The sequence below is a fragment of the Tiliqua scincoides genome, chromosome 1, assembly GCF_035046505.1.
Source record: "Tiliqua scincoides isolate rTilSci1 chromosome 1, rTilSci1.hap2, whole genome shotgun sequence".
NCBI lineage: Eukaryota > Metazoa > Chordata > Lepidosauria > Squamata > Scincidae > Tiliqua > Tiliqua scincoides.
In genome coordinates this window covers 110,008,342-110,033,385 of record NC_089821.1, presented here as the reverse complement: position 1 = coordinate 110,033,385, position 25,044 = coordinate 110,008,342, and the positions used below count along the sequence as shown (strand labels likewise).

The 25,044-nt window shown below is 40.6% G+C and overlaps 1 protein-coding gene across 1 annotated transcript in view; it reads left to right on the top strand.

Annotated features, from left to right (window-relative positions):
- Window positions 1-25,044, top strand: part of TTN (titin) — a 322,156-nt gene that overhangs the window by 223,424 nt on the left and 73,688 nt on the right. Inside the window, exons 191-231 of the mRNA XM_066621689.1 lie at window positions 266-417; window positions 547-694; window positions 1,553-1,730; window positions 1,833-1,954; window positions 2,670-2,957; window positions 3,086-3,382; window positions 3,746-3,932; window positions 5,054-5,169; window positions 5,260-5,559; window positions 5,758-6,057; window positions 6,151-6,256; window positions 7,497-7,693; window positions 7,789-8,094; window positions 8,187-8,465; window positions 8,890-9,189; window positions 9,290-9,592; window positions 9,701-10,075; window positions 10,171-10,473; window positions 10,995-11,294; window positions 11,386-11,682; window positions 11,790-12,074; window positions 12,159-12,452; window positions 13,219-13,518; window positions 13,636-13,944; window positions 14,034-14,224; window positions 14,672-15,101; window positions 15,767-16,075; window positions 16,632-16,780; window positions 17,425-17,454; window positions 17,570-17,699; window positions 17,805-18,104; window positions 18,206-18,523; window positions 18,620-18,916; window positions 19,005-19,304; window positions 20,323-20,637; window positions 20,742-20,890; window positions 22,489-22,639; window positions 22,723-23,004; window positions 23,099-23,401; window positions 23,491-23,793; window positions 23,892-24,173. Of these exons, the coding sequence (XP_066477786.1) occupies window positions 266-417; window positions 547-694; window positions 1,553-1,730; window positions 1,833-1,954; window positions 2,670-2,957; window positions 3,086-3,382; window positions 3,746-3,932; window positions 5,054-5,169; window positions 5,260-5,559; window positions 5,758-6,057; window positions 6,151-6,256; window positions 7,497-7,693; window positions 7,789-8,094; window positions 8,187-8,465; window positions 8,890-9,189; window positions 9,290-9,592; window positions 9,701-10,075; window positions 10,171-10,473; window positions 10,995-11,294; window positions 11,386-11,682; window positions 11,790-12,074; window positions 12,159-12,452; window positions 13,219-13,518; window positions 13,636-13,944; window positions 14,034-14,224; window positions 14,672-15,101; window positions 15,767-16,075; window positions 16,632-16,780; window positions 17,425-17,454; window positions 17,570-17,699; window positions 17,805-18,104; window positions 18,206-18,523; window positions 18,620-18,916; window positions 19,005-19,304; window positions 20,323-20,637; window positions 20,742-20,890; window positions 22,489-22,639; window positions 22,723-23,004; window positions 23,099-23,401; window positions 23,491-23,793; window positions 23,892-24,173 (10,281 nt within the window). The remainder of the gene's footprint in view (window positions 1-265; window positions 418-546; window positions 695-1,552; window positions 1,731-1,832; window positions 1,955-2,669; window positions 2,958-3,085; window positions 3,383-3,745; window positions 3,933-5,053; window positions 5,170-5,259; window positions 5,560-5,757; window positions 6,058-6,150; window positions 6,257-7,496; window positions 7,694-7,788; window positions 8,095-8,186; window positions 8,466-8,889; window positions 9,190-9,289; window positions 9,593-9,700; window positions 10,076-10,170; window positions 10,474-10,994; window positions 11,295-11,385; window positions 11,683-11,789; window positions 12,075-12,158; window positions 12,453-13,218; window positions 13,519-13,635; window positions 13,945-14,033; window positions 14,225-14,671; window positions 15,102-15,766; window positions 16,076-16,631; window positions 16,781-17,424; window positions 17,455-17,569; window positions 17,700-17,804; window positions 18,105-18,205; window positions 18,524-18,619; window positions 18,917-19,004; window positions 19,305-20,322; window positions 20,638-20,741; window positions 20,891-22,488; window positions 22,640-22,722; window positions 23,005-23,098; window positions 23,402-23,490; window positions 23,794-23,891; window positions 24,174-25,044) is intronic.

Below are 25,044 nucleotides of genomic sequence, written 5' to 3'. Positions count from 1 at the left end.
ATACATATAATTTAACTAACTGTAAAGAACCAAGTTTATAAAATCTGAAAATATTCAGCAAACCACACAATTAACTATAAAATTATGCTAAACAGTTCTATTTTCTGAAATATGTTGTATTGTGGATGTTTTTTAAATGATGAAATCTTGTTTTTGAAATAGAACCATAAATATGACTAGAAACCATATATATTATCAAATAACTTGCTTATCAAATAAATACACGTTATAAACCATTAGTTAATATGATTATATCCACATTTAGCTCGCCCAAGTGCACCAACAGAACTAAAAGTTGTAGACATGTCTAGGAACACAGTACAGCTATCATGGGAACCCCCTGAAAATGATGGAGGAAGCCCACTGACTGGCTATCTTATTGAAAAGCGTGAAGTGAGCCGCAAAACATGGACCAAAGTATGTTCTTTTTAAAAAAATAATAATTGCTTTATTTTTGTTTTCATTATATGCTTGCTAAAGATCATATGAAATATTTTGACACTATTTAAAATATCTGTAACTACTGGGAACCTCTTCACTTTTCAGGTTATGGACAATGTCTTAGACCAAGAGTTCACTGTACCAGATCTCACGCAAGGAAAAGAATATTTGTTCAGGGTATTAGCATGTAACAAATGTGGACCAGGGGCACCTGCTTACATTGATGAACCTGTTAACATGTCAGCACCTGCAAGTGAGTTTCCTTCATGTTCAGTTATTATCGATTTTGTATGTTTTCATTCTTATGTAATGGCTGAATTTCTCAGATAATTACTTCCATGAGTTATACTAATCCCTTCTTTAATTCAAATCCCTACGCCTTCGTTACAATATATAAAACATTTTACTGAAACCGAACTGAACTATAAAACATTTAGCAGGTTTGTTTTCCTAACCACACAATCCTATACTTATCTACTTAGAAGTAAGTTCTCTTGTGTTCCACGGGACTTACATCCAGATGAGACTGCAGCTTTAGGTGCTGTATTCTGTCATAGGCTTGTTTTTCCAACCCAGAATTAAATCAGCTGGTCTTTAGCATCATGCTAACATTTTCCAGTACAGGTTTCATGCCTTGTGTAATTTTTCTTGCTGTACACAATCTTTTGAAGCACTTGACTCATCTGTAGTTTGACCTCAGAGAATTAGTTGTGTGTTCTCATGTAGTTATGAGTCCAGAAATGTTTTCAGGCTCAACATAAGGCACTTGTATTGCATCTGCAGCATGGGAATCATTTTTACACTGTGAAGGAAACATGAGAAGCTCTAGGCCCTGTAGGAGAAATCCATAGTGTGGCTATTCTGATTCCAGCATCATGCCAGCATCATTTCTCTTACAAACAGGAGCAAAACTAGTGCAGAAGGATGCTACAGTGTGGGCTCTTCCTATGTGGCCTGGAGCTTCTTAAACCACCCTCATAGTGTGGAGAAGAGCTGCAGTACAGAGACTGCAAAGATTATGTGAAAAGAGGCCAAGAAGGCGATAAAGAACTGAAAAAGGTTGCACAGTCACAAGAACCTAAATATTTTCTTCTTTTTTTCCTCCTTGCAGCTGTGCCTGATCCACCAGAGAATGTTAAATGGAGAGATCCATCATCTAAGTCTATTTTCCTTACATGGGATCCACCTAAGTATGATGGGGGCTCACGCATCAAAGGTTACATGGTTGAAAAATGCCAGCGTGGCACTGACAAATGGGAGCCCTGTGGCGAACCAGTTGTTGAGACAAAGTAAGGTTTTGCAGTTGGAAAATTAGCATTTATTGTAAAATTAGAATTTATAACAGCTACTTTTACTAACATGGTGTACTGAAATTATTTTATAATTCACAGAATGGAAGTAACAAAACTTAAGGAAGGAGAATGGTACGCTTATCGGGTTAAGGCTCTGAACAGGCATGGCGCGAGCAAGCCAAGCAAGCCAACAGATGACATCCATGCTATGGATGCAATGGGTAATGATTTCTGTTACATTAATGCCCCAGTCCTATCCCCCTTTCCCACTAGTGTAACTAGCGTTGCATCGACTGAGACTGCTTTACAGCTGTCGTAAAGCAGCCTCCACCAGCAAGTGCAGCAGACCCACCAGTGGGGAGGCCACAGTGGCCTCCCACATGTCAACCGACCCATAGACACCCCCAAGAGCAGGTGGGATGGAGGGAGGTGGGGCGTTGGTTGAACGGGATGGGGGATGGCAAACAGGGCAGTGATGAGGCAGGCAAGAAGACTAATCTGGCCTGGGAGAGAGTGGGATTGGAGGCAGCAGTGCATGTTGAATCCTGAGCCCCATCCTGGGCCTGATCCACCTTCATGGAGCAACGTGGACTTGCGCCCGCGATTAAACTGGTACAGGTCTGAGTTTTCCCATAGTGGCTGCTGGGGCTTGCCCCAGGACAAGAGGACAAATGTACCCTTATACCAAGAAGATCGTTAGAAGCTGAAAATTTCCCCTGGGGTGCAGTTGAAAACATGTCAGCACCACTGTGCCACCGCCTAGGGATTTAGATAGTATTGGGCTGCCGGATTTAAATTTTTATTCCTGAAAATATTGCTGGGTGTCATCTATATATATATCTGTATATATATGTATAAATACACATTGATAACATGTTCTGCACGCACACAAACACACACAATGTTTAACAATATCTATATTGTCTCTCAAATCAGAGGCCCCAGAAATTTTCCTAGATGTGAAGCTTCTTGCTGGGATCACTGTAAAAGCTGGAACGAAGATTGAGCTGCCAGCAACAGTAACTGGAAAGCCTGAACCTCGGGTTACATGGACAAAAGCTGAGTCTATCCTGAGACCTGATAAAAGAATCACCATTGAATCTAAACCTAACCATTCCACAGTCATAATTACAGACAGCAAGAGAAGTGATAGTGGCACCTATATTATTGAAGCTGTAAATGCCAGTGGTCGGGCAACAGCAGTTGTTGAAGTTAATGTTCTAGGTATGTTAGATTTCTTTTTATGCAAACATCTCTGCATGTTTTCCTAATTAAATATTTACATGAAAACATTCAAACTATTATTATTATTATTATTATTATTATTATTATTATTATTATTATTTCCACAGATAAGCCTGGCCCACCTGCAGCATTTGATGTATCTGAAATTACAAATACATCTTGTTTGCTGACATGGAATCCTCCCCGAGATGATGGTGGCTCCAAAATCACAAACTATGTTCTAGAGCAAAGAGCCGGAGATAGTGAAATATGGCACAAACTGTCATCAACTATTAAAGAAACAAAATTCAAAGTTACAAACCTAACACGTCTTAAGGAATACATCTTCAGAGTCAGTGCAGAGAACATGTATGGAGTCGGAGAACCAGCTCAGGCTAATCCTATAATTGCTAAATATTCATTTGGTAAGTTGGTTCACTTGATAGTATGAGCCACTTGTCACAATACAGTTGTCATCTGGAAGCTGCTGGAAACCATATTAACCTGGCAGTTGTGTAGATACCACATCACCTCCCAGTTCAGATCTGCCCCCCACTGTGTTGCTTGTCTCACCACACTGTTTCCAGTAGTGTGAAGGGAGCAAACGTGCCATATGAAATACACATGAAAAGGGCCAGTACAAATGAGCTGGTACCCATGGAACAGCTTGGCAGGTTTCGAGCAGCCCCACATTAGAAGTGGCACTTATTGCCATACTTTAATGCAGCATTCTATACAAAATTTTTGAATGTGAAAATACTAATTTCCATTTTTACTTATTTGTTCAGATCCACCAGGTCCTCCAACACAAGTTCAGCCTATTGAGGTTACTAAAGATTCTGTAACATTAACTTGGGCTGAACCAGATGACGATGGTGGCAGCCCTATCACTGGGTACTGGGTTGAACGATTTGACCCTGATCAAGATAAGTGGATACGATGCAATAAAATAGCAGTTAAAGATCCAACATTCAAGTAAGATAATTTTATGTTTTGTCTGTAGATAATTACATAAGTTCAGAAGAAAATTAAGTTTTTAAAAAAATATAATCATTTTTGTAGATTCCTTATTCAATTTCATATATTACAATAAATAATAATCAATTCCTTTTAACAGCTCTATGTACCTGTCTTAGAATTCATCCATTTACTCAATGGGAACATCCTTTTACAAATACTATCCATGGTTATCCACCAGTGTCACAATCCACCCTTTGAATGGAACAACAATACGATATGACTGGTGGTCACCTGCATAGCAGTGCCTATAGTTGTGATTCAGTTGATACAAACTGGGCAGCCCAATCCTAACCTGCTTTGGAACAGGCAGGCCAGCTGGCCTGTGCTTTATTCAGTGCAGGGTTGGAAGTGACTGTGACGCAACTCAGGCAAGGGGATATTTTTCCTTTTGCCCCTAGTACTGCCCAAGCCACCGCAATCGCTAAATTGCTGGCACAGATCCAAGCAGCCCAGAGTTAGGCTGGGCTGCTGGCAGCTGGGCCCACCCCCTTCCTGGGCCCGCCCCACCCACTAGTCTGCGCACACGCTCCACCCACTCTGGTACGCCTCTCAAGTGCCCTCCCCCTCCCTCCCCAAACCTCGCCGCCTATGCAAACTCACCTTTCCTGGGTCTTGCTCCAGCGTGGGGAGGCTGACGTGTGTCCTTGCACCAGCCTCCTCAACTCCAAAGGAGGTGCAGACATGCCTTACAGCACATCTGTGACACTCTTCAGCTGGCGCAAGCCTATTAAGCGTGACCCTGTGTCAGTGCAACAAATCGCAAGACCAATCCATGCCATTTTAATAGATCAATTTAGAATTACTAATTCTTAGAATATTTAACTCAGATTATACCTTGTCCAGTATCTTGCACTCTACAACAAAGCAGTGATAAAAAGCCTTTAAGTATGCAAAATTCTAAATATGCATCAGTTCCAGGTTGACAGAATAATAGTACAGATGTGGAGTATATAATACAAATGCATCTCTGCAACTAGGGGAGGACATATATGGTATGCATTCATGTTGATACAAATGTTTATTTTTAGAACTGAATAGTATTTATTACTAAATACACATTTCATGCTTCATCTTAGGGTAAAAGGACTTACAAACAAGAAGAAGTACAAGTTCCGTGTTTTGGCAGAAAACCTTGCTGGGCCAGGCAAACCAAGCAAAGCGACAGATGCCATCTTAGTGAAGGATCCCATTGGTACAACGCATATTTTTATAAGTTAATTTTAAAAATCTAGTTAAGTTATAATGTCGAATTCTCAAATCTAAATTATCAATTTATGTCTAGATCCTCCCTGGCCTCCTGGAAAGCCAACTGTGAAAGATGTTGCCAAGACTTCATGTTTCCTGAACTGGACAAAGCCAGAACATGATGGTGGCGCCAAGATTGAGTCATATGTCATTGAATTGTTAAAGACTGGCACAGAGGAGTGGGTGAGAGTGGCTGATGGCATTCCCACAACTGAACACTTCCTCAAAGGTCTTATGGAGAAGCAGGAATACGCCTTCCGAGTCAGAGCTGTGAACAAAGTTGGGGAGAGTGAACCTAGTGAGCCCAGCGATCCTGTACTATGCAAAGAGAGACTGAGTGAGTAGCATTTCATCAGAACTACCTACTGACTGTGTTTAGGGTACAATGGAAGCACTGAAACATGTTTTTGCTTCATGTTACCCTTTGTGTCATTGTTTTAATGACTCCCTATTGTTTCTTACCAAAGGTGGCTAAATAATCTGTAAAGTTCTAATTAACTATAGTTATTTCTCTTTACTTTCTTTTCTTTTACAGATCCTCCTTCACCACCTCGATGGCTTGAGGTCATTAATATAACTAAAAACACTGCAGACCTTAAATGGACTGTACCAGAACGGGATGGGGGCTCCCCTATTACAAATTACATTGTGGAAAAGAGAGATGTTCGGCGGAAAGGCTGGCAAACAGTTGACACTACAGTGAAGGACACCAAATACACCGTTACACCCTTGACAGAAGGCTCTTTGTATGTGTTCCGTGTGGCTGCAGAAAATGCAGTAGGACAAAGTGACTACTGTGAAATTGAAGACTCTGTTCTCGCTAAAGACACCTTCAGTAAGTTTTCAGTGCCTGTGTTCAAAATATAGCTTCAACTAGGCCATAATTTTTATATTCTCAATTTTCCTGACATGAATATTTTATTTTTAGCTACCCCTGGAGCACCATATGCACTTACACCAGTTGAAGTGACAAAGAGACATGTCGACCTAAAATGGGAACCACCTAAGAATGATGGTGGTAGACCAATTCAACGGTAAGAGATTTTGTTCTTACAGCACAATCCTATACATGTTTACTGAGAAGTCCAGTTTTATTCAGTGGAGCTTACTCTCATACTAGAATTTCAACCTTGGTTGTTCACAAGCAATAGTAAATATTTTGGGGGGAAACAGCATAATGTCTGAATTATTTAAATGAAGAAAGGGATGAATAATAAGCTCACAGATCTAAAGGCCCGATCCTTTTTGGACACCACACTGACATTGCATGGATGCCTATGCACCGTTTGTCATATCTTTCATATTCTAAGCCCTTCCTGACAACACCACACTGATGACACACCAACACTGGTGCAACAAGAGTCAAGTCCCAAGCCTGTCCTGCCAAAGCAATGCTTGCAGAGCCCTTACTAGTAACACCCCAAGTGTCCATGGAAACACTGACACAGCCTGCTATACACGGAGCGGTGTCCTGATGGCAGCACCTCATCATCAGGACATCTGCATATCATCGGTGTGATATCCATCTATCATTGCTCTGACATTAGCATGTCTTCCATGTGACATCTGTGTGCCATAGCTGTGAATTCAACAAATGTCTCTGCTCCTGCCCTTTTCTTTTGCTCAGGTCACGCTCTGAACTCTGACCACTATTGTTGGGGCTGACTGGAGGCAGTGATTGGCTCCTTGAACATCCCACCATTGCACCAATAACACATGGATATTATACAGATGACACAGCTTCTTGGCAATGGCCAAGAATGGCATATGAATGAAATGTTGAATTCACAATGAAGGGCAAATGCTGAGAAAACATGCCCCTGCCAATCACAAGGAATGAACAACACAACAACTGACGTCACCCCCAACATCACCACCCCCATTATGCCCCAAAAGATGCCCCAGGGCACTATACACAAACACACATACACACAACACCCCCTTCACCTTCTTCAGTCCCTTGGGTCCCATCAGCAAAGCTCCCCTGAGAAACATTATGATTTTTATGATTATTGCACTTTATATTTGTTTCCTATTTTTTTTCTTTATGTTGTACACCACCTTTAGCTTTCCATTTAGTAGGCAGGAAAGGTGGTATATCAGTCATTTAAACAGGCAGGCAGGCAGGCAGGCAAGCAGGCAGGCAGGCAGGCAGGCAGGCAGGCAGGCAGGCAGACAAGACTTTAATTGACTTTCAATTAAATCTCTGTTATTGATGTAATTGATGTAATTGTATTGATGTGTTTTCATGCAATTCATCTCTTCTTTACACAGATACGTTATTGAAAAGAAAGATAAGCTTGGCACACGCTGGGTGAAAGCTGGCAAGACAGCTGGACCTGACTGTCATTTCAGAGTAACTGATGTCATTGAAGGCACAGAGGTGCAGTTCCAGGTTCGTGCTGAAAATGAGGCTGGCTGTGGTCATCCTAGTGAACCAACTGACATCCTGGCAATTGAAGATCCAACAAGTGAGTTACAGTGAAAGCTATAATCAATTAAATGTGTGGACAACATGTTATGCCAAACAGTTCTAGAAAATAACGTTGCTTTTTCATTCTGCCAGGCCCTCCTTCACCACCTCTGGATTTACATGTGACCGATGCAAGCAGAAAACACATTTCCATTGCATGGAAACCACCAGAGAAAAATGGCGGCAGCCCTATAATTGGATACAATATTGAACTCTGCGAAGCAGGAACGGAAAAATGGATGAGAATAAATTCTCGGCCAGTAAAAGACCTGAAATACAAAGCAGAGGAAGGCATTAAACCTGACAAAGAATATATTCTGAGAGTCAGAGCTGTCAATGCTATTGGAGCTAGTGAACCTTCAGACATATCAGAAAATGTTGTTGCCAAGGACCCAGATTGTAAGAATATTTCTTTCAAACATATTTATGAATTAAATAAGAATTATAAAATTATGTTCGTACATCAAATTATTTTTTTTCTTTTTTTACAGGTAATCCAACTGTTGATCTGAAGACAACAGACCTTGTCGTTGTTGAAGGTGAAAAGTTAAGAATCCCTGTTCCCTTCAGAGCTGTTCCATCTCCAACCATTTCATGGCATAAAAATGGGAAGGAGATTAAAGTTGGTGACAGAATCACAACGAAGAGTGACTACACCTCGGCCTTGCTGGAAGTAACAAGTGCTGTCCATGCTGATGCTGGTGTTTATACTATCACCTTGGAGAACAAATTGGGTTCAACAACTGGTTCAATCAATGTCAAAGTAATAGGTAATTTATCTTTCTTGTATTGGCAGACATGCTTATTTAGGGTCATAATGGTGAGCAGATGGCAAAATATTCAAGTCCTTTCTACCTGATAGATACATGGAACAAGTCATCTGATATCTTTGTAACATCCAGATATCCCAGTTTGGATACAGAGTAAAATAAGCAAACTAGTGATCTGAGTAGGTACTTGAATACTATCTGACATCAAATTTTATACATTTGATGTGAAACCAATATGCTTATTGCTCATATGCTTTCTGCACACATAATTTGAAACTTGTACTATATTTTTAAATTTATAATATAATTACTTATATTATATTATATAATTTATAATTCTAATTTCTGCTAATTCTGTTCTCAAACCTATTAGTATTTTCTTAATTAAATGCTATATATGTTTATATTTTTTTTTTTTATATAGGACTGCCTGGACCATGCAAAGATATTAAGGCAACTGACGTGACTAAAAATTCATGCAAAGTGATGTGGGAACCTCCAGAATTTGATGGCAACACTCCCATATTACATTATGTGCTGGAACGAAGAGAAGCGGGTAGAAGAACATATATACCAGTGATGTCTGGTGAGAACAAATTGGCATGGAACGTAAAGGATCTTATTCCAAATGGTGAATACTACTTCCGTGTCAAAGCAGTCAATAAAATTGGAGGAGGTGAATACCTTGAACTGAGAAATCCAGTGATTGCAGAAGATCCGAAGCGTAAGTGTTTATGTTGTTGGATAAACACATAGACTGAAAATGTATGCAGCTCCTCTGTGCCTTTTACTGATACATGTTTTGTTTTATTTCCTATCCACAGAGCGTCCAGATCCACCTGTTGATCTTGAGGTTCACAATCCAACATCAAAATCAGTAACACTTACATGGAAACCACCCTTGTACGATGGAGGAACCAAAATTATGGGCTATGTTTTGGAAAAGATCGCTAAAGGAGAAGACAAGTGGGAGAGATGCAATGACTTTTTGGTTCCTCTTTTGACTTACACTGTAAAAGGTCTTGAAGAAGGCAAACAATATCAGTTCCGTGTCCGTGCAGAGAATGCTGCCGGTGTCAGCGAACCTTCGAATATAACTCCTCTGGTGAAAGCGGTGGATCCTATTGGTATACTTTCCTTATTTTTTTCTACTGCCTAGTGTTTAATATATGTTAAAATTTTGCTCTGCTCATTAGTTTTAAATATAAATTCCAATTACCTTTGTATTATTACAGAGGCTCCAAAAGTCTACCTTGCCACTAGTCTGCAGGGTGGCCTTGAGGTGAAGCAAGGTTCTGAGATTCCACTTGAAGCACATATTTCTGGCTCACCTTATCCAACTATCACCTGGTTAAGGAACGATGAAATTATTAGACCAGAAGAAATTAAAAAGAGAGTCACCAAAGTTTCTAGGAGGAAGAAAGATGTAGTTGAAGAAGATGAGCCTTTCCACTTGTCCCTGCCTGAGCGTTTGAATATTGACAATAGCAGACAAGGAGAGTCTTTGTTGGTTGTTCGAGATTCAATCCGAGCAGACCATGGCATCTTTACCATCCACGTTGAAAATGATCATGGAACAGCGAAAGCTTCATGTGAGGTCAATGTGTTAGGTAGGTTCTTATCCATGGCGTGTTAGGTACATTTTTCTTCAAAATGGAAGTAATGTGTGCAAGGTGGCATTTATTGTTTTTTCTTTTTGAAACAGACACACCTGGACCTCCAATCAACTTCATTTTTGAAGAAGTTCGAAGAAATTCCATTATTTGCAAGTGGGATCCTCCTCTTGATGACGGCGGAAGTGAAATATTGAACTATATCCTGGAGAAGAAAGACAATACCAAAGCTGAAATAGGCTGGGTTACTGTCACTTCAACTCTGAGGCACTGCAAATATAATGTACTCAAACTGATTGAAGGGAAGGAATACCTCTTCCGTGTAAAAGCTGAGAACAGAGTAGGACCCGGACCTCCAGCTACATCAAAACCTGTGGTGGCTAAAGATCCATTCAGTAAGGCTTATGCTGTGTCCTAAGCATGCGTATTTTTCCAAAAGGCAATGCGCATATGATCATCATTAACTTTGTCATAATCTTATACAGTACTCTAATTTTGAAACCTTAATCCTATTAACCTTGCAGAGAGATATGGCCAAATTGCATTCCTTAGAACTGAGGGCAGCTTGTTCAGAAACAAAGCGTTCAGATTGATCAAAAAGCTGCCACATCAAATGTTAATGTTGTGTTATGTCCTTGCTTGCCTTGAGAGGATCTCTGAAGATACCTTTGTGAACAGGATTCAAACCTGTATACACTGACTCAGGAAGTCCCACTAAAATAAACGGGACTCATTTTTTTAGTAACGCATAGGATTGGACTGTAAGTATAGCCTCAAAATAATGGTAGAGGAGGAATTAGAATTGCTTCAAATAGTGTGCTATACATGTGCTCTCTCTATTGCTTTTACATGTCAAGATTCTATAATTGGGAGTGATCTGCTAAAATATGCATATTTCTTTTTCTTTTTTTTATAGCTCCTCCTGATGCACCTGATAAACCTCTAGTAGAAGAACCTTCAAGTAGTAGTATGTTGGTAAAATGGAATGAGCCTAATGACAATGGCAGCCCTATTTTGGGATACTGGATTGAAAAACGTGAAATCAATGGAACTCATTGGGCTCGTGTGAATAAAGATCGTGTGAATGCCCTAGAAATGAGAGTGGAAGGACTTTTAGAAGGACTTACTTATGTTTTCAGAGTTTGTGCTGAAAATGCAGCTGGCCTTGGCAAATTCAGTCCTCCATCAGACCCTAAAATTGCACAAGATCCAATATGTAAGTTGTTTGATAGCTAATATTACCATGAGTGTGACAAGTATAGTTTTAAATGTCTTTTAGTATTAATATATGCATTTTCTTTCTTTAGTGCCACCTGGCCCACCTATTCCAAGAATTATTGATACAAGTTCAACAAGCATTGACCTTGAGTGGGATCCTCCATTATACAATGGAGGTGGTGACATCATTGGTTATTTTGTTTACAAGAATTTTGTGGGTTCAAACGAATGGTCACGTTGCACTGAGAAATCTATTAAGGTTCGAAGCTATATAGTAAAAGGAATTCGAGAGGGAGCTGATTATAAACTTCGTGTCACTGCTGTTAATATTGCTGGGGAAGGCCCTCCTGGAGAAACAGAACCTGTAACAGTTGCAGAACCTCAAGGTACTGTGATTATGTAAATTTAAATTGAATCTTTAAATTATATGAAAATTATGTGAAATTACTCATGAGATCGTAAACTACAATTGTGTCTCTTTTTCTGTTTACAGAGCCTCCTACTGTTGAACTGGATATATCTGTCAGAGCAGGTGTTCAGATATTGGCAGGTCAAACCCTTAAACTTCCTGCTGTCGTTACTGGACGGCCTAGTCCTACAATTGTGTGGACTTTAGAGGATGGGGAAATTGATAAAGAGCGGACTGTAATTGAAAATGTTGGCACGTCATCTGAATTGACTATCAAGAATGCACTCAGAAAAGACCATGGAAGATATGTAATTACTGCAACCAATGACAGTGGTTCTAAATTTGCTGCAACCAGGGTAGAAATATTTGGTAAGAAAGAAATACTATATATAGTGAATGAATAGATAAAATATTGGTGCTCCTCAATTACATCTCATGTCTTTTTTCCCCCAGATGTTCCTGGACCAGTTACTGACCTACACCCTGTAGTGGTGAATAGAAAGATGTGTCTGCTTAACTGGGATGATCCCAAAGATGATGGAGGAAGTGAGCTCACAGGCTTCCTTGTAGAGAGGAAAGATGCCAAAATGCATACATGGAGACTGGCTGTAGACACAGACCGATCTAAGTGTGATATTACAGGACTTGTTGAAGGCCAAGAATACAAATTCCGTGTATTTGCCAAAAACAAGTTTGGCTGTGGTCCACCTGTTGAACTGGGACCTATTCTTGCTGTGGATCCTAAAGGTAAGTTTCTTGCATTGAAATGAACTATTAGAGCGCTTATAAACAGAGGATTTTTTTTCCTTCATAAAAATATTTATTTCTCTCTGTATATAATAATTTTTTTTGCAACAGAATAGTAAACTGAGAGCCCAACCCTGGGCTTGATGCGTTGGCTTACCACCAGTGTGCAGTGCTGGGTGAACACCCATGCTAGCCCGGTGCTGGGCTAGTGCAGGCGGGCAACCGGCCTCTGCTGCTCGGTGGTTGTACGGACTACCAAGACTGGAGAGGAATGCGGGGGCGGGGAGGAGGTGTGACGGGGAGGCAGGGAGAGGGTGGGTGGGAAGCGTGCTGGGGGAGGGAGCAGGGAGGAACGGAGACAGGTCTGATGGAGCTCCGCTCCAACTGAGCCTGTGCTTTCATGTGGGGCTCGGTGCCTCACCGCCGACCTTTTGGTCAGCTGTGAATTGAGTAGCCCCATTGTGGGGCTACTTTCCTTACCTGGGAGGATGAAAGTCCCCTTCTCCCAAGGTGCCGCCTGTGGCTGCCATTGGTGTGGAGGATGCGGCGACAGCCATTTTCTGTGCCACTGCATCCGCTTGCCACGGGAGCTCTGGATTGTGCTGTGAGTCTACTTTTCTCCCATTTAGTATGGTGCATGTCCTCTTCTTGACTGAAGATTTGGCTCTCAAAAGAGATTCTGCTGGGCATGTCCACTCTGTGAAGCCGAGTCAAAATTAGTATCTGAACAGATTAAATTTTCACTATAACTTTCTTGTCATTACAGGTCCTCCAACAGCACCTGAGAGGTTCATGTACACAGAGAGAACAAAATCATCCATTACACTTGACTGGAAACCTCCTCGTAATGATGGTGGCAGCCCCATCATTGGCTATCTTGTTGACAAGAGAAGACATGACTCAGATGAATTTGAAAGAGTCAATAAGAGACCCTGTCCAACTACATCACTTCTTGTTGAAAACCTTGCTGAGCTACATATGTATGAGTTCCGAGTCAAAGCAGTTAATGAGATTGGAGAAAGTGAACCATCGTTGCCTCTTAATGTAGTTATACAGGATGATGAAGGTGAGAGGATTTTAAAAACAAATGCGTATGATTTACTTATACACGTGAAAATGTAGGATTTACTATGTCTTAACACCTGCATTGTTCATCATCTTTGTGTGAATTTTCTTTTTTCAGAACCTCCCACAGTGACGTTACGTCTGTCTGTTAGGGGAGATACTATTAAAGTCATGGCAGGGCAACCTGTCAACATTCCCGCAGATGTGACTGGTCTTCCAATGCCGAAGATTGAATGGTCCAAAAATGAGGTTGTGATTGACAAAACATCAGATGCACTTAAGATAACGAAAAAAGAATTATCTCGAACCGAGGCGAAAACTGAACTTAGCATGCCTGCAGCAGTTAGGAACGATAAAGGCACTTACACTGTTACGGCTTCTAATCGTCTTGGCACAGCATACCGCAATGTTCATGTTGAAGTATTTGGTAAGTATGTAGCTTGCTGCTTAAATAATTAAAGTTTTCACTATTTATTTCTACTGCCACACAGTAATATTGAACTTTGTTCCATTCAGATCGTCCTTCTCCACCTAGAAACCTTGCTGTTTCTGATATTAAAGCTGAATCTTGCATTTTGACTTGGGATGCCCCACTTGATAATGGGGGCAGTGAGATTACCCACTACATTATTGAGAAGCGTGATGCAAGTAGGAAGAAAACTGACTGGGAGGAAGTGTCCAGCACTGTAGTGGACAGACGATTTGGGGTAAATGTTCTGTATTGATTTCTTAACTAAAATGCATTATCTTCAAGTGAAAAAGATTACTAAAGTTACACTGTCCATCCTCCAGATTTCCAACAGCTGTTTCTCTTATACGTGCCTGCCTTTCCTTTCAAGCCAAACGACATTTTAGCTTGCCATTATTTTGCACAGAAAAAAGAAAACAAATTTGCAGCCCTATAGACATTGTGGTACCACTCTCTTGCTGCAAAGCTATGCCCTACAATAGGGTCAGTAGGGGTTGGTGATGTATCAATACCTTTTGCATCACAGTCAGATTTTTTAGCATTGGATGGAGACAGAGAGAAAAGCAGTGAATGTGGCCCAATCCCCTTAGACTGTCAATATGTGACAATGTAGTTTAGTTTAAATTTGTTTACATTTGAAATAGATTTTTAAAAAATAATGACTCGTCTTTGCTTCACTTTTCAGGTCTATAAACTTACAACAAATGGCCAATATCAATTCAGAGTTAGAGCTGTGAACAGATTTGGAACAAGTGATGAATGCCTTTCAGAGAAAGTGGTTATCAAGGATCCTTATGGACTTCCTGGACCACCTGGAAAGCCAAAGGTTGCAGAGGCCACTAGATCATCAATGCTAGTAACATGGACACCTCCTCTAGACAATGGTGGAGCCCCAATTACTGGCTATTGGCTAGAGAAGAAAGAAGAAGGAGGTGTCTACTGGTCACGTGTCAACAGAGCTCCAGTAACAAAACCAGCAGTGAAAGGACTAGAATTCAATGTACTGCGTTTGATTCAAGGTGTAAAATACCAATTCAGAGCTATGGCCATAAATATTGCTGGAATTGGTCCACCCAGTGAACCATCAGATCTTGTTGAGGCAGCAGATCCAATCTGTAAGTATATATGAAGAATGTTAAGTGCTTAATGACCCAAGAGGCAGTCTCTCTCACTATGATTCAATTTGTCTTGCACCTGACAGCAATCTTGTAACTTCAGTACCTAGGCTCTTAATATTCAATGAGTTACCTTTCATTGCTACAAGTAAATATGGTCATGCTATAAAACAAATTTTATTTATTCTCTGTTGAGTTAGTTGCCCCTCATCGTAGATACAGTTAACTTGTGCGAATTCAACTACAAGCACTCAGTAGACCAAAAATAAAACCAGAGAAGAATAGGGCAGGCAATTCCACCTGCCATTCCACTTACTAAATACAAGCCAGAGAGTGAGCTTGAGATTGGAGAATAAAGCTGCTATTCCCTCAGTCGTTCTCAGTTCCCACCTGCCCCTTGAAATTTTTAAAGAGAGAGAACCTATTTCCCAATGTAAGCGATGATCAAGGTAATAATGAATATATGTGATTTTAGCTTTATGCACTGACTTGGGAACCTATGGGTAAGATGAGGACCAACTGATGAGGCCTATATGATTAGACTTTCCATTCACTTCAGTGGCGGGGGTTTGTGCAATTGTTCCGTGCATGCATTCAATGGAATTTTGTAATGGGACATTGGGAGCATAGTTCAAATATCAGAGTATTTTGTATTTGCTCAATAGTTCCTCCTGGAGCACCATCATGCCCAGATGTCAAAGACAAAACCAAGTCAACTATATCTCTTGCATGGAAACCTCCACAAAAAGATGGTGGCAGCCCTATTAAAGGCTATATTGTTGAAATGCAAGAAGAAGGTAGCTCAGATTGGAAGAGTGTGAATGACCCAGACAAGCTGTTCCCTACCTGTGAATGTGTTGTACCCAATCTGAAAGAACTCAAGAAGTACAGATTTAGAGTAAAGGCTGTAAATGCTGCAGGAGAATCTGAACCAAGTCTTGCAACTGGAGAAATACCATGTAAAGAAATTCTAGGTAAGAATTCTTGGAAATAATTCTTTCTACCACAATATATACACACAACAACTAAGATGAAAACGGAAATGTAGTAATTCCTGCACTCCATGTTAGTGTTGTAATCTATTGAGCTACCATAATTCACTGGGAGATACTGGGGGTACAAGGGAGATCCTGACATTTTGAGCAGTTGAATAACATCATAAATTAATCTGGTAGCCTAGCCATTAGATCTGGAGGCAAAAACTAGATTATTCTGCATAAATTTGAGAAAGAACTATCAATATCTGATATCTTTTAGCACTCAGTAAATAGGTGCAGAAACATTATAGGATCATAACCTGAGTTGGAAATTTATATTTCACTCTGTTCCTTGGCCTAGAGCAGTTTATAGTATTGTTCCACAAGTCCTTCCTTGCAAATTCTTTGGTGCTAGTTATTTTAGAAATAGGATGCTGCTATTCAGAAATATGTGTATATCTGCATGCAAGCAATCCATAGTTCACATGATAGATAGATGTTTAATATACTGTACTGATATATTGATTCGTATTATACTATTCAAATCTTGCAGAGGAACCAGAAATATTTCTTGATGTTGGGGCACAAGACTTCCTCTCTTGTCGTTCTGGTACAACTATTAGAATTCCAGCTATTATTAGAGGCCGCCCAGTTCCCAAAACAACTTGGGAATTTGAAGGAGAAGCAAGGAAAACTGCAAAGGTCAGTAGAAGAAGAAAAAAAAGACTGTGTCATATCTCTGACCAACATCCCAATCCTATCTGGGGCTTACAGTGGTAGATATCTATGCCTAATAAAGGTTTATTCATTCATTCAGTGGTAGATCTTGCTATCTGCCACTATAAGTCAGAGTCGAGTGTTGCAAAAAAGTACACCACTGTCATGTGCTTTGGGACTGCTGGAGGCCCCACACATGCCCCACCAGTTCATCCAGCCTGTACCAGAGCAGGTAAGGTGGTGGCAGGGGCAGTTTGAGGGCAGTTCATGGAGGACTGGGGTGAGGAGCAGGCCAGGCAGGGAGCAGTTTGAGGGCAGAAGGGATGGATCTTGGTGACAGCAGCACATGCCAGGATCCTATTCCCCTTTTCTTGTCCTGACACACCTTCTGAGGCTCCTGATTTTTGCCAGCTATTTAGTTGGCATAGGTCCAAAAGACTCATTGGCAGCCAGGCAGCTTATGGGGTGGTAAGGAAAAATTGTTTTTTTCTTACCTCTCCCATGAAGTCTGGTTGACCCCCATCATAGAATGCAGTGCATGCTTCATTGCTTAGGCTGGTGAGTGATAGGATTAGGGCATAAATGTATTAAAGTCTCTCTTATATTTGTACTTTTCCTTTTATTTAAAGGATGGACATAACATACCTGAAGATGCTACGGTAATTAACAGTTTATATTTGAATTCCCTTATTTTAATATGCTGACTTTTCAAAGTTTATTTTCAAGTAATTTTAATTCTTAAATGTAAGTAAGTAAGTATTTTTGTGTGTCCAGGTGGAATCAACTGATACCACTTCAGTCATTACTATCCCTGTATGCAATAGAGGTCATACCGGTAGATACAGTATTACAGCAAAGAACAAAGCAGGACAGAAAACCGTCAATGTCAGAGTCAATGTCCTCGGTAAGACATACGAATCTTACTTTTGCACCGTGTTACTGATGGTGTGATTTAAAATGTTTAATCGTTCTTCCCTTGTTACAAAAATTCTTCCATTCCAATTAACAGATGCTCCAGGGCCACCGAAAGACCTGAGAGTAAGTGAAGTAACAAGAGGCAACTGTAAACTTACATGGAAAATGCCAGACAACGATGGTGGTGACAGAATCAAGAGCTATGTTATTGAAAAAAGAACTGTTGAAGGGAAGGCCTGGACAAAAGTAAATCCAAACTGTGTTGGCACCTCCTTCATTGTTCCTGATCTCGTAGCAGGACAACAATACTTCTTCCGGGTACGTGCAGAAAACCGCTTTGGTGTTGGACCCCCAGCAGATACAATTCAAAGGACTACAGCAAGAGATCCAATCCGTAAGTTAAACCAAAGTACAGCAATTGCTTGAATTGTTGTTCTTCTGTAAGGTAGAGCAGTACTTACTGTTTTTTGTTTCTTTAATTAAAAAAAAAAACAGATCCTCCTGATCCACCTATCAAACTCAAGATTGGTCTTGTAACAAAGAACACAGTAGCTTTGACATGGAAACCACCAAAGAATGATGGAGGTGCTCCTGTGACACATTATAATATTGAGTGCCTTAGCTGGGATCGTACAGGTGAAGGCAAGGAAACCTGGCGACAATGCAACAGACGTGATGTCGAAGAAACCAAGTTTACAGTTGAAGATCTTAAAGAAGGTGGAGAATATGAATTCAGAGTGAAAGCAGTAAATGAAGCCGGTCCAAGCAGACCATCAGCTACGGTTGGGCCAATCATTGTCAAAGATCAGACATGTAAGCACTAAACAGCATTAGTCGTCATTGCGCTTCAGATTCAGTCTTTACAAACAGTCCTTGGCATAAAACATTTTTTATTCTGTTTTGGCACAGGTCCTCCATCTATTGAACTTAGAGAGTTTATGGAAGTGGAAGAAGGAACTGATATTAACATTGTTGCCAAAATTAAGGGTGTGCCTTTCCCTACACTGACATGGGTTAAAGCTTCTCCAAAGAAACCAGATGACAAATTGCCAGTGCTGTATGACCAACATGTCAATAAGATTGTGGGTGAAGATTCTTGCACTTTACTGATACAGCAGTCTCGCAGAAGGGATACTGGCTTGTACACTATTACAGCTGTCAATAATTATGGAACAGATTCAAAGGAAATGAGGCTGAATGTTCTTGGTAAATAATAACTGTTTTTACTTTGGAAACTCACATTATTATACTTTATTATACTTAAACTGATGTTTTCTGAAATGTATTTTTTCAGGTCGCCCTGGACCACCAGAAGGACCCATTAAATTTGAATCTATTTCAGCTGATAAGATGACATTGTCTTGGCTACCTCCTAAAGATGATGGTGGCTCTAAGATAACTAACTATGTTATTGAAAAAAGGGAAGCAAACAGAAGGACGTGGGTCCCTGTTACCAATGAACCTAAGGAATGCATCTTCACTGTACCCAAACTGCTGGAAGGCCATGAATATGTCTTCCGCATTATGGCACAGAACAAATATGGTGTTGGAGAACCTCTTGATAGTGAACCTGAAACAGCAAGAAATCTTTTCAGTAAGTAACAGTTGTTTCAAATGTCACCTGATATTATATTTCTTGGGGAATTCAACAAACCAGAATGTAAGAAATCAGATTAACTAGAATTTTAGCTGCAAGTTTAAATTAATGTTCTTTGATGGGAGGGGGGGCATTCCTGATTTGGGGAAAACCATTCCCACTATCCGGAGGCAGGGCCAATCATAGATGAAGTCTCCTCCTCCAGGGAGGGCTTCTCTGCTAGGGCAGGAAATTAATCCTTTAAACTCTGTAGCTCAGTTTTTTTTCTTCCTTTCTCTTTACCATTTTCTCCCCCTGCCTCCCTAGTAAGGGCTTGGCCTTTACACAAGCAAAGGAGGGTTTTTTGCAGTTTCATATGACTAAAATTTCCCTGGGTTGTAGACTAACCTGTCCACAGACTATTATCAGAAACTTCTTCTGTTCCATTCCCTTATTTCAAGGTAGCCTCTGACCTGCCCCCCTGTAGGATACAGCATGCTCACCATTGATGTGCCTGCACCAGCAGGGGGGATTTAGGATTGGGATGTTAGATTCTAGCTTGGATTCTTTTTCTATAATGAAGACTGGCAAAAATATGTCCAGCGCAGTACATGAAACACCATCCAAAAAGTATATAGTACAAATACAATTGGCATGTATTCATATTATCTAAAATTTACTGGTTGTATTTTAAGATTACAGAGAAAAAGAGTTAGGAAAAGAGGTTCTGTTTCTGAAAATTTTTACAGAGTTAAAAAACTGGCTTTTAGGAGAGGATCCTAAGAACCAGAGAAGAACTTGCACTGACAAAATGATGTAGAAAGTTAGGAAGAGGGTGATATGGGCAGAAATGGATAGCCCTCTCCTATTTTCTTCGCACATTGGTGCTGTAGTGGCATAATATTCTTTTTCATCATAAGACTTGCAACAGACATAAGACTTGGCTCCATGTTCACTCTATGAGAATGCAATATCCAAGCAACAGTAAATGTCCTTTTCAGTGCTCTGCTTTACACTTTTTGTATCTTTTACCTAGCTGTTCCTGGAATTTGTGACAAACCAACAGTCAGCAGCATAACACATGACTCAATGACTGTCAACTGGGAGGAACCAGAATATGATGGAGGCTCTCCTGTGACGGGTTACTGGCTGGAGCGCAAAGAGACTACTGCCAAGAGATGGACAAGGGTTAACCGTGATCCCATTAAACCGATGACATTGGGTGTTTCGTACAAAGTAACTGGCCTTATTGAAGGTTCAGATTATCAGTTCCGTGTATATGCTATTAACGCAGCTGGTGTTGGTCCGCCAAGCATGCCATCTGATCCAACAACTGCAAGAGATCCAATTGGTAAATAGTTTAGATGGTTTTTTTTTTAAAAAAAAAACATGAATGTGTCCAAATTAAAAAGAAAATATAACCTAATGTCAAAATGGTATGATAATCTTTTTCAGCTCCACCAGGCCCTCCAATTCCAAAAGTTACAGATTGGACAAAATCCTCAGTTGATCTTGAGTGGTCTCCACCATTAAAAGATGGTGGCTCTAAAGTCACTGGTTACATTGTTGAATTTAAAGAAGAAGGGAAAGAAGAATGGGAAAAGGTAGGTCAAATGGTGCCATCTGAAGTTTTAATTTGACACATTATGCCAGGGTAAACACATTTGCGGATTGGGCATTCAGTAACAAAATGGCAGTGGGATGAATCCTTGAAAGATTCCCAATGACATCTGTGTGACTTAGCAACAGCAATCCCATCATCACCACTTATGGTTTTCTCCTTTTAGTTAGCTTTTAATAGTGGTAACAATGAGAAGCAAAGATGGCAGGTAGCTAATTGGTGTAGAACAAGATGTGAAGGAAGAGTAAGGAGAGAAGAACTGAAAGGATAATTCATACCCACCAGACATGCAGTTCAGCAACCATCTTAACTTAAAATCCAGTTATTAAGTCCTTTAGGGGGCAATCCTATCTTGCGCTGGAACAAGCAAGCCACAGTGGCTCAGCCGAAGGTAAGGGGAAACTCTTCACCTTATCCCTGGGTAAACCACTGCAGCCCCTATGGGTCTCCTCAGACTTGCACCACCTCCTAAGGTGGCGCAAGTCCAAAGGGAGCAGAGCGGCTTGAAGCCACTCTGTTCTGCTCAGGGAACAGGGTTGGGATCCGGCATAACTGCCGGATCCCAACCTGATATTCCGCTGCCCACCACCCGTCCTCTTCCTGCCCCAGAGTATCTCCCTCCCAACTCCTTCCTGGCTCCTCCCTGCCTCCTCCCCACCCACCCCAGAGCCTTGCTTCAGCCGACAAAAGACTTGCCCCGCAAACTGCCATGGAGGCTGGATGCAGCCTTTGTGTGCCAGCTCACCTACATGCGCTGGCGTGGCTTGCTCTAGAGGAGGCGCAAACTTGCTTTAAGGCACGTTTGCGACCCTCCTAAGCTGGCACAAGGGACTTGCACCAGCCTAAGTTCTGCTTAGGATTGCGCTGTTAGTTCCATTGAAAGTACTTCCTATAACTTCTGTCGGTTGCAGTTTTTTGACATCTTCAGAAACCAGAAAGGAGCCCGGCGGTGAGCCTCTCAAACACGTCTTACGGCACGTTTGCGACAGTGCTCGGCGGCACAGAGCCATGCTGCCAAGCACAGGATTGGGCTCTTATTTGCATATATATTTGACAATTCGATACATTGTTGAAAGCTCAAGCTTAGTGTTGGTTTATCCTGCTATAGGCGTGTGCCGCTTAACAACTATTTGCATCATGATGGACTGCATTTATGACGGTGGTCAGAGCACAGTAAAGATGCTCTTAATGAGGCAATTGCATCTCCCATAACCTGCATCAGCGTGTCTGTTTATACAACAGAGAGGTTCTTAATGCAAAGAAGAGGCAATCTGTCTCCAGCAGCCTGTGCAGCCAGCAAGTGTTTGGCAGGGAGTGTCTGTTTACACAACAAAGGCCATAGGTTGGACTGAATGTTCACTTAATGACATAATTGCATAACAACAGAGATCGGGGAACATAACCCTGTCGTTAAGTGACACACACCTGTACAGTCATTCATTTGCCCTTCTCACAAATTCCAGACAAGGAAATAGGCATGTCTCCTATATTTCTCTGTGAAGTTCTCGCTTTAGCGTACTTCTCCATTGACATTTATGTTGATGGTTTTTTATATTTATTAACATTTTTCTCTTCTTTTAGGCAAAAGATAAAGAGATAAGAGGAACCAAGTTTGTTCTGGCAGGTTTAAAAGAGGGAGGTTTCTACAGATTTAGAGTTAGAGCCGTAAATGCTGCTGGTATCGGTGAGCCTGGAGAAGTTACTGAAGTCATTGAAATAAAGGACAGAATAGGTATTAGCATAAATTATTCTTTTTTCTTTTTGTGTAAGTGAAAGAGTGGAAAATGATGTCTAACCTCCAGTTTATTTCTCCAGTTGCCCCTGACCTTCAATTAGATGCTCACGTGAAAGACAGAATTGTTGTTCATGCTGGTGGGGTGATCCGCATCATAGCCTATGTCTCAGGGAAGCCACCTCCAACAGTTACCTGGCAAAAAGATGAAAGAGCTCTGCCAGCAGAGGCTACAATTGAAGAAACAGCTATCAGTTCTTCCATGGTCATAAAGAACTGCAAGAGAAGTCACCAAGGCATCTACAATCTTCTTGCTAAAAATGCTGGCGGAGAAAGAAAGAAGACTATTATTGTTGATGTGCTCGGTAAGCCTGAATATCTATGGCATTTATTATTTATACCCAAATATGCAAATATAGTCTATCTTTAATACATTATTATTCTTATTTTTCTTCACAGATGTGCCAGGTCCAGTTGGCATTCCATTCCTTACTGAAAATCTAACCAATGACTCTTGCAAACTTACATGGTTTTCTCCTGAAGATGATGGCGGTTCACCCATCACCAACTACATAATTGAAAAGCGTGAAGCCGACCATAGGGCTTGGACACCAGTAACGTATACAGTCACCAGACAGAATGCTACTGTTCAGGGACTCATTGAAGGCAAAGCATATTTCTTCCGAATTGCGCCTGAGAATATCATTGGCATGGGCCCATTTGTGGAGACAACACAAGAGCTTTTAATCAGAGACCCAATAAGTAAGGGTTTTTTTTAAATCTTATAAAGTATGGTCACAAAAATATACATAGGAAAATATAATTAATACGCTGTGTGTGTTTATTCCTAGCTGTTCCCGAAAGACCTGAGGATCTTGAAGTCAAAGCAGTAACTAAGGACTCTGTTACGTTGACTTGGAACCCACCAAAGTATAATGGTGGCTCTGATATAACTATGTATGTTTTGGAAAGCCGTCTTATTGGAAAAGAGAAATTCACTAGAGTTTCAAAAGCGAAAATGCTTGACAGAAAATATACAGTTGAAGGACTGAAAGAAGGTGATACTTATGAATATCGTGTCAGTGCCTGCAATATTGTGGGACAAGGCAAACCATCATTTTGTACAAAGCCAATCACATGCAAAGATGAAATTGGTATGTTTCAGTCTGAGGGGGGGACTGTGCATTTGTTGATTTGTAACTGCTTATAAATATCACTAATACCCCTTTCTTTCTCTTTGAAATACGTTTAGCTCCTCCAACACTTGAACTTGATTTCAGAGAGAAGCTTACAGTCCGTGTAGGAGAAGCTTTCAGTCTGACAGGCCGTTACTCAGGCAAACCGGCACCAAAGGTTACTTGGCTGAAAGATGAAATTACAGTGAAAGAAGACAAACGGACAAAAATCCAGACCACTCCAGCTACTCTTTGCTTAGGGATGTTAAAATCTACCCGTGAAGATTCAGGCAAATATTGTGTAGTTATAGAAAACAGTTCAGGCACAAGGAAAGGCTTTTGTCAAGTAACTGTTGTTGGTAAGTACCATTAGAGTTCTGAAGAAGTTTGTGATATTGTGGTCTATCACAAATTAGTTTTTATCAGCAGATTAATATTTAGCCTAACGTGCATTGTGAATTTTCTGTTAACAGAAAATTAATTCAAGCTATTCAAATTCTTTGAGGTGTCTTTATTTTTATTGATTTCCCTGATTTAGACCCTACTTCATGAATGTGTTTTTATTCTGAGCAATATATGGGGATATAAGCATCATGTTTAAGAGCTGTCCTCACCATGACCTTCCTAATCCTTGTCATCCTAAAATGTGGAGGAAGAGAAATTAATTCTGTACCATTAATTTCACTCCAATTCTTTTGGAACAGTCCCATTTGGCCACTGTGGCCTGCAATACAGAAATACAGTGGTGCCTCGCAAGACGAAATTAATTCGTTCCGCGAGTCATTTTGTTTTGCGAAATTTTCGTGCGATTTAAAACAAACCAAAAAAAAAAAAAAGCAAAAAAAATTTGTCTTGCGAAGCACAGCCATAGAAAAATTCGTCTTGCGAGTTTTTCGTTGCACGAGGCATTCGTCTTGCGAGGCACCACTGTAGTAAAGTCAGCATGGATATTAGATTATGACACAATATTGTGGTATGCTGTAGCAGCAATTACTTTATAGCAGTGCAGGGATGTTCCTCCAGGACGGTGTTGACCAAATGTCTGATAGACAAGAAATACATTTTTTTGTTTAATAAAATCAGAGGTACACATCAAGCATACATCTGACAAGGTTTACTTTCAGAGGTTTTACTTTATGTGAATAAGAACTATCAGTCCTCAGAGGAGCTTTTTATCTTTTGTTGTGATTTCCAAGTATGCCTCAGGTAATTCTGCATGTTTGCATCAGG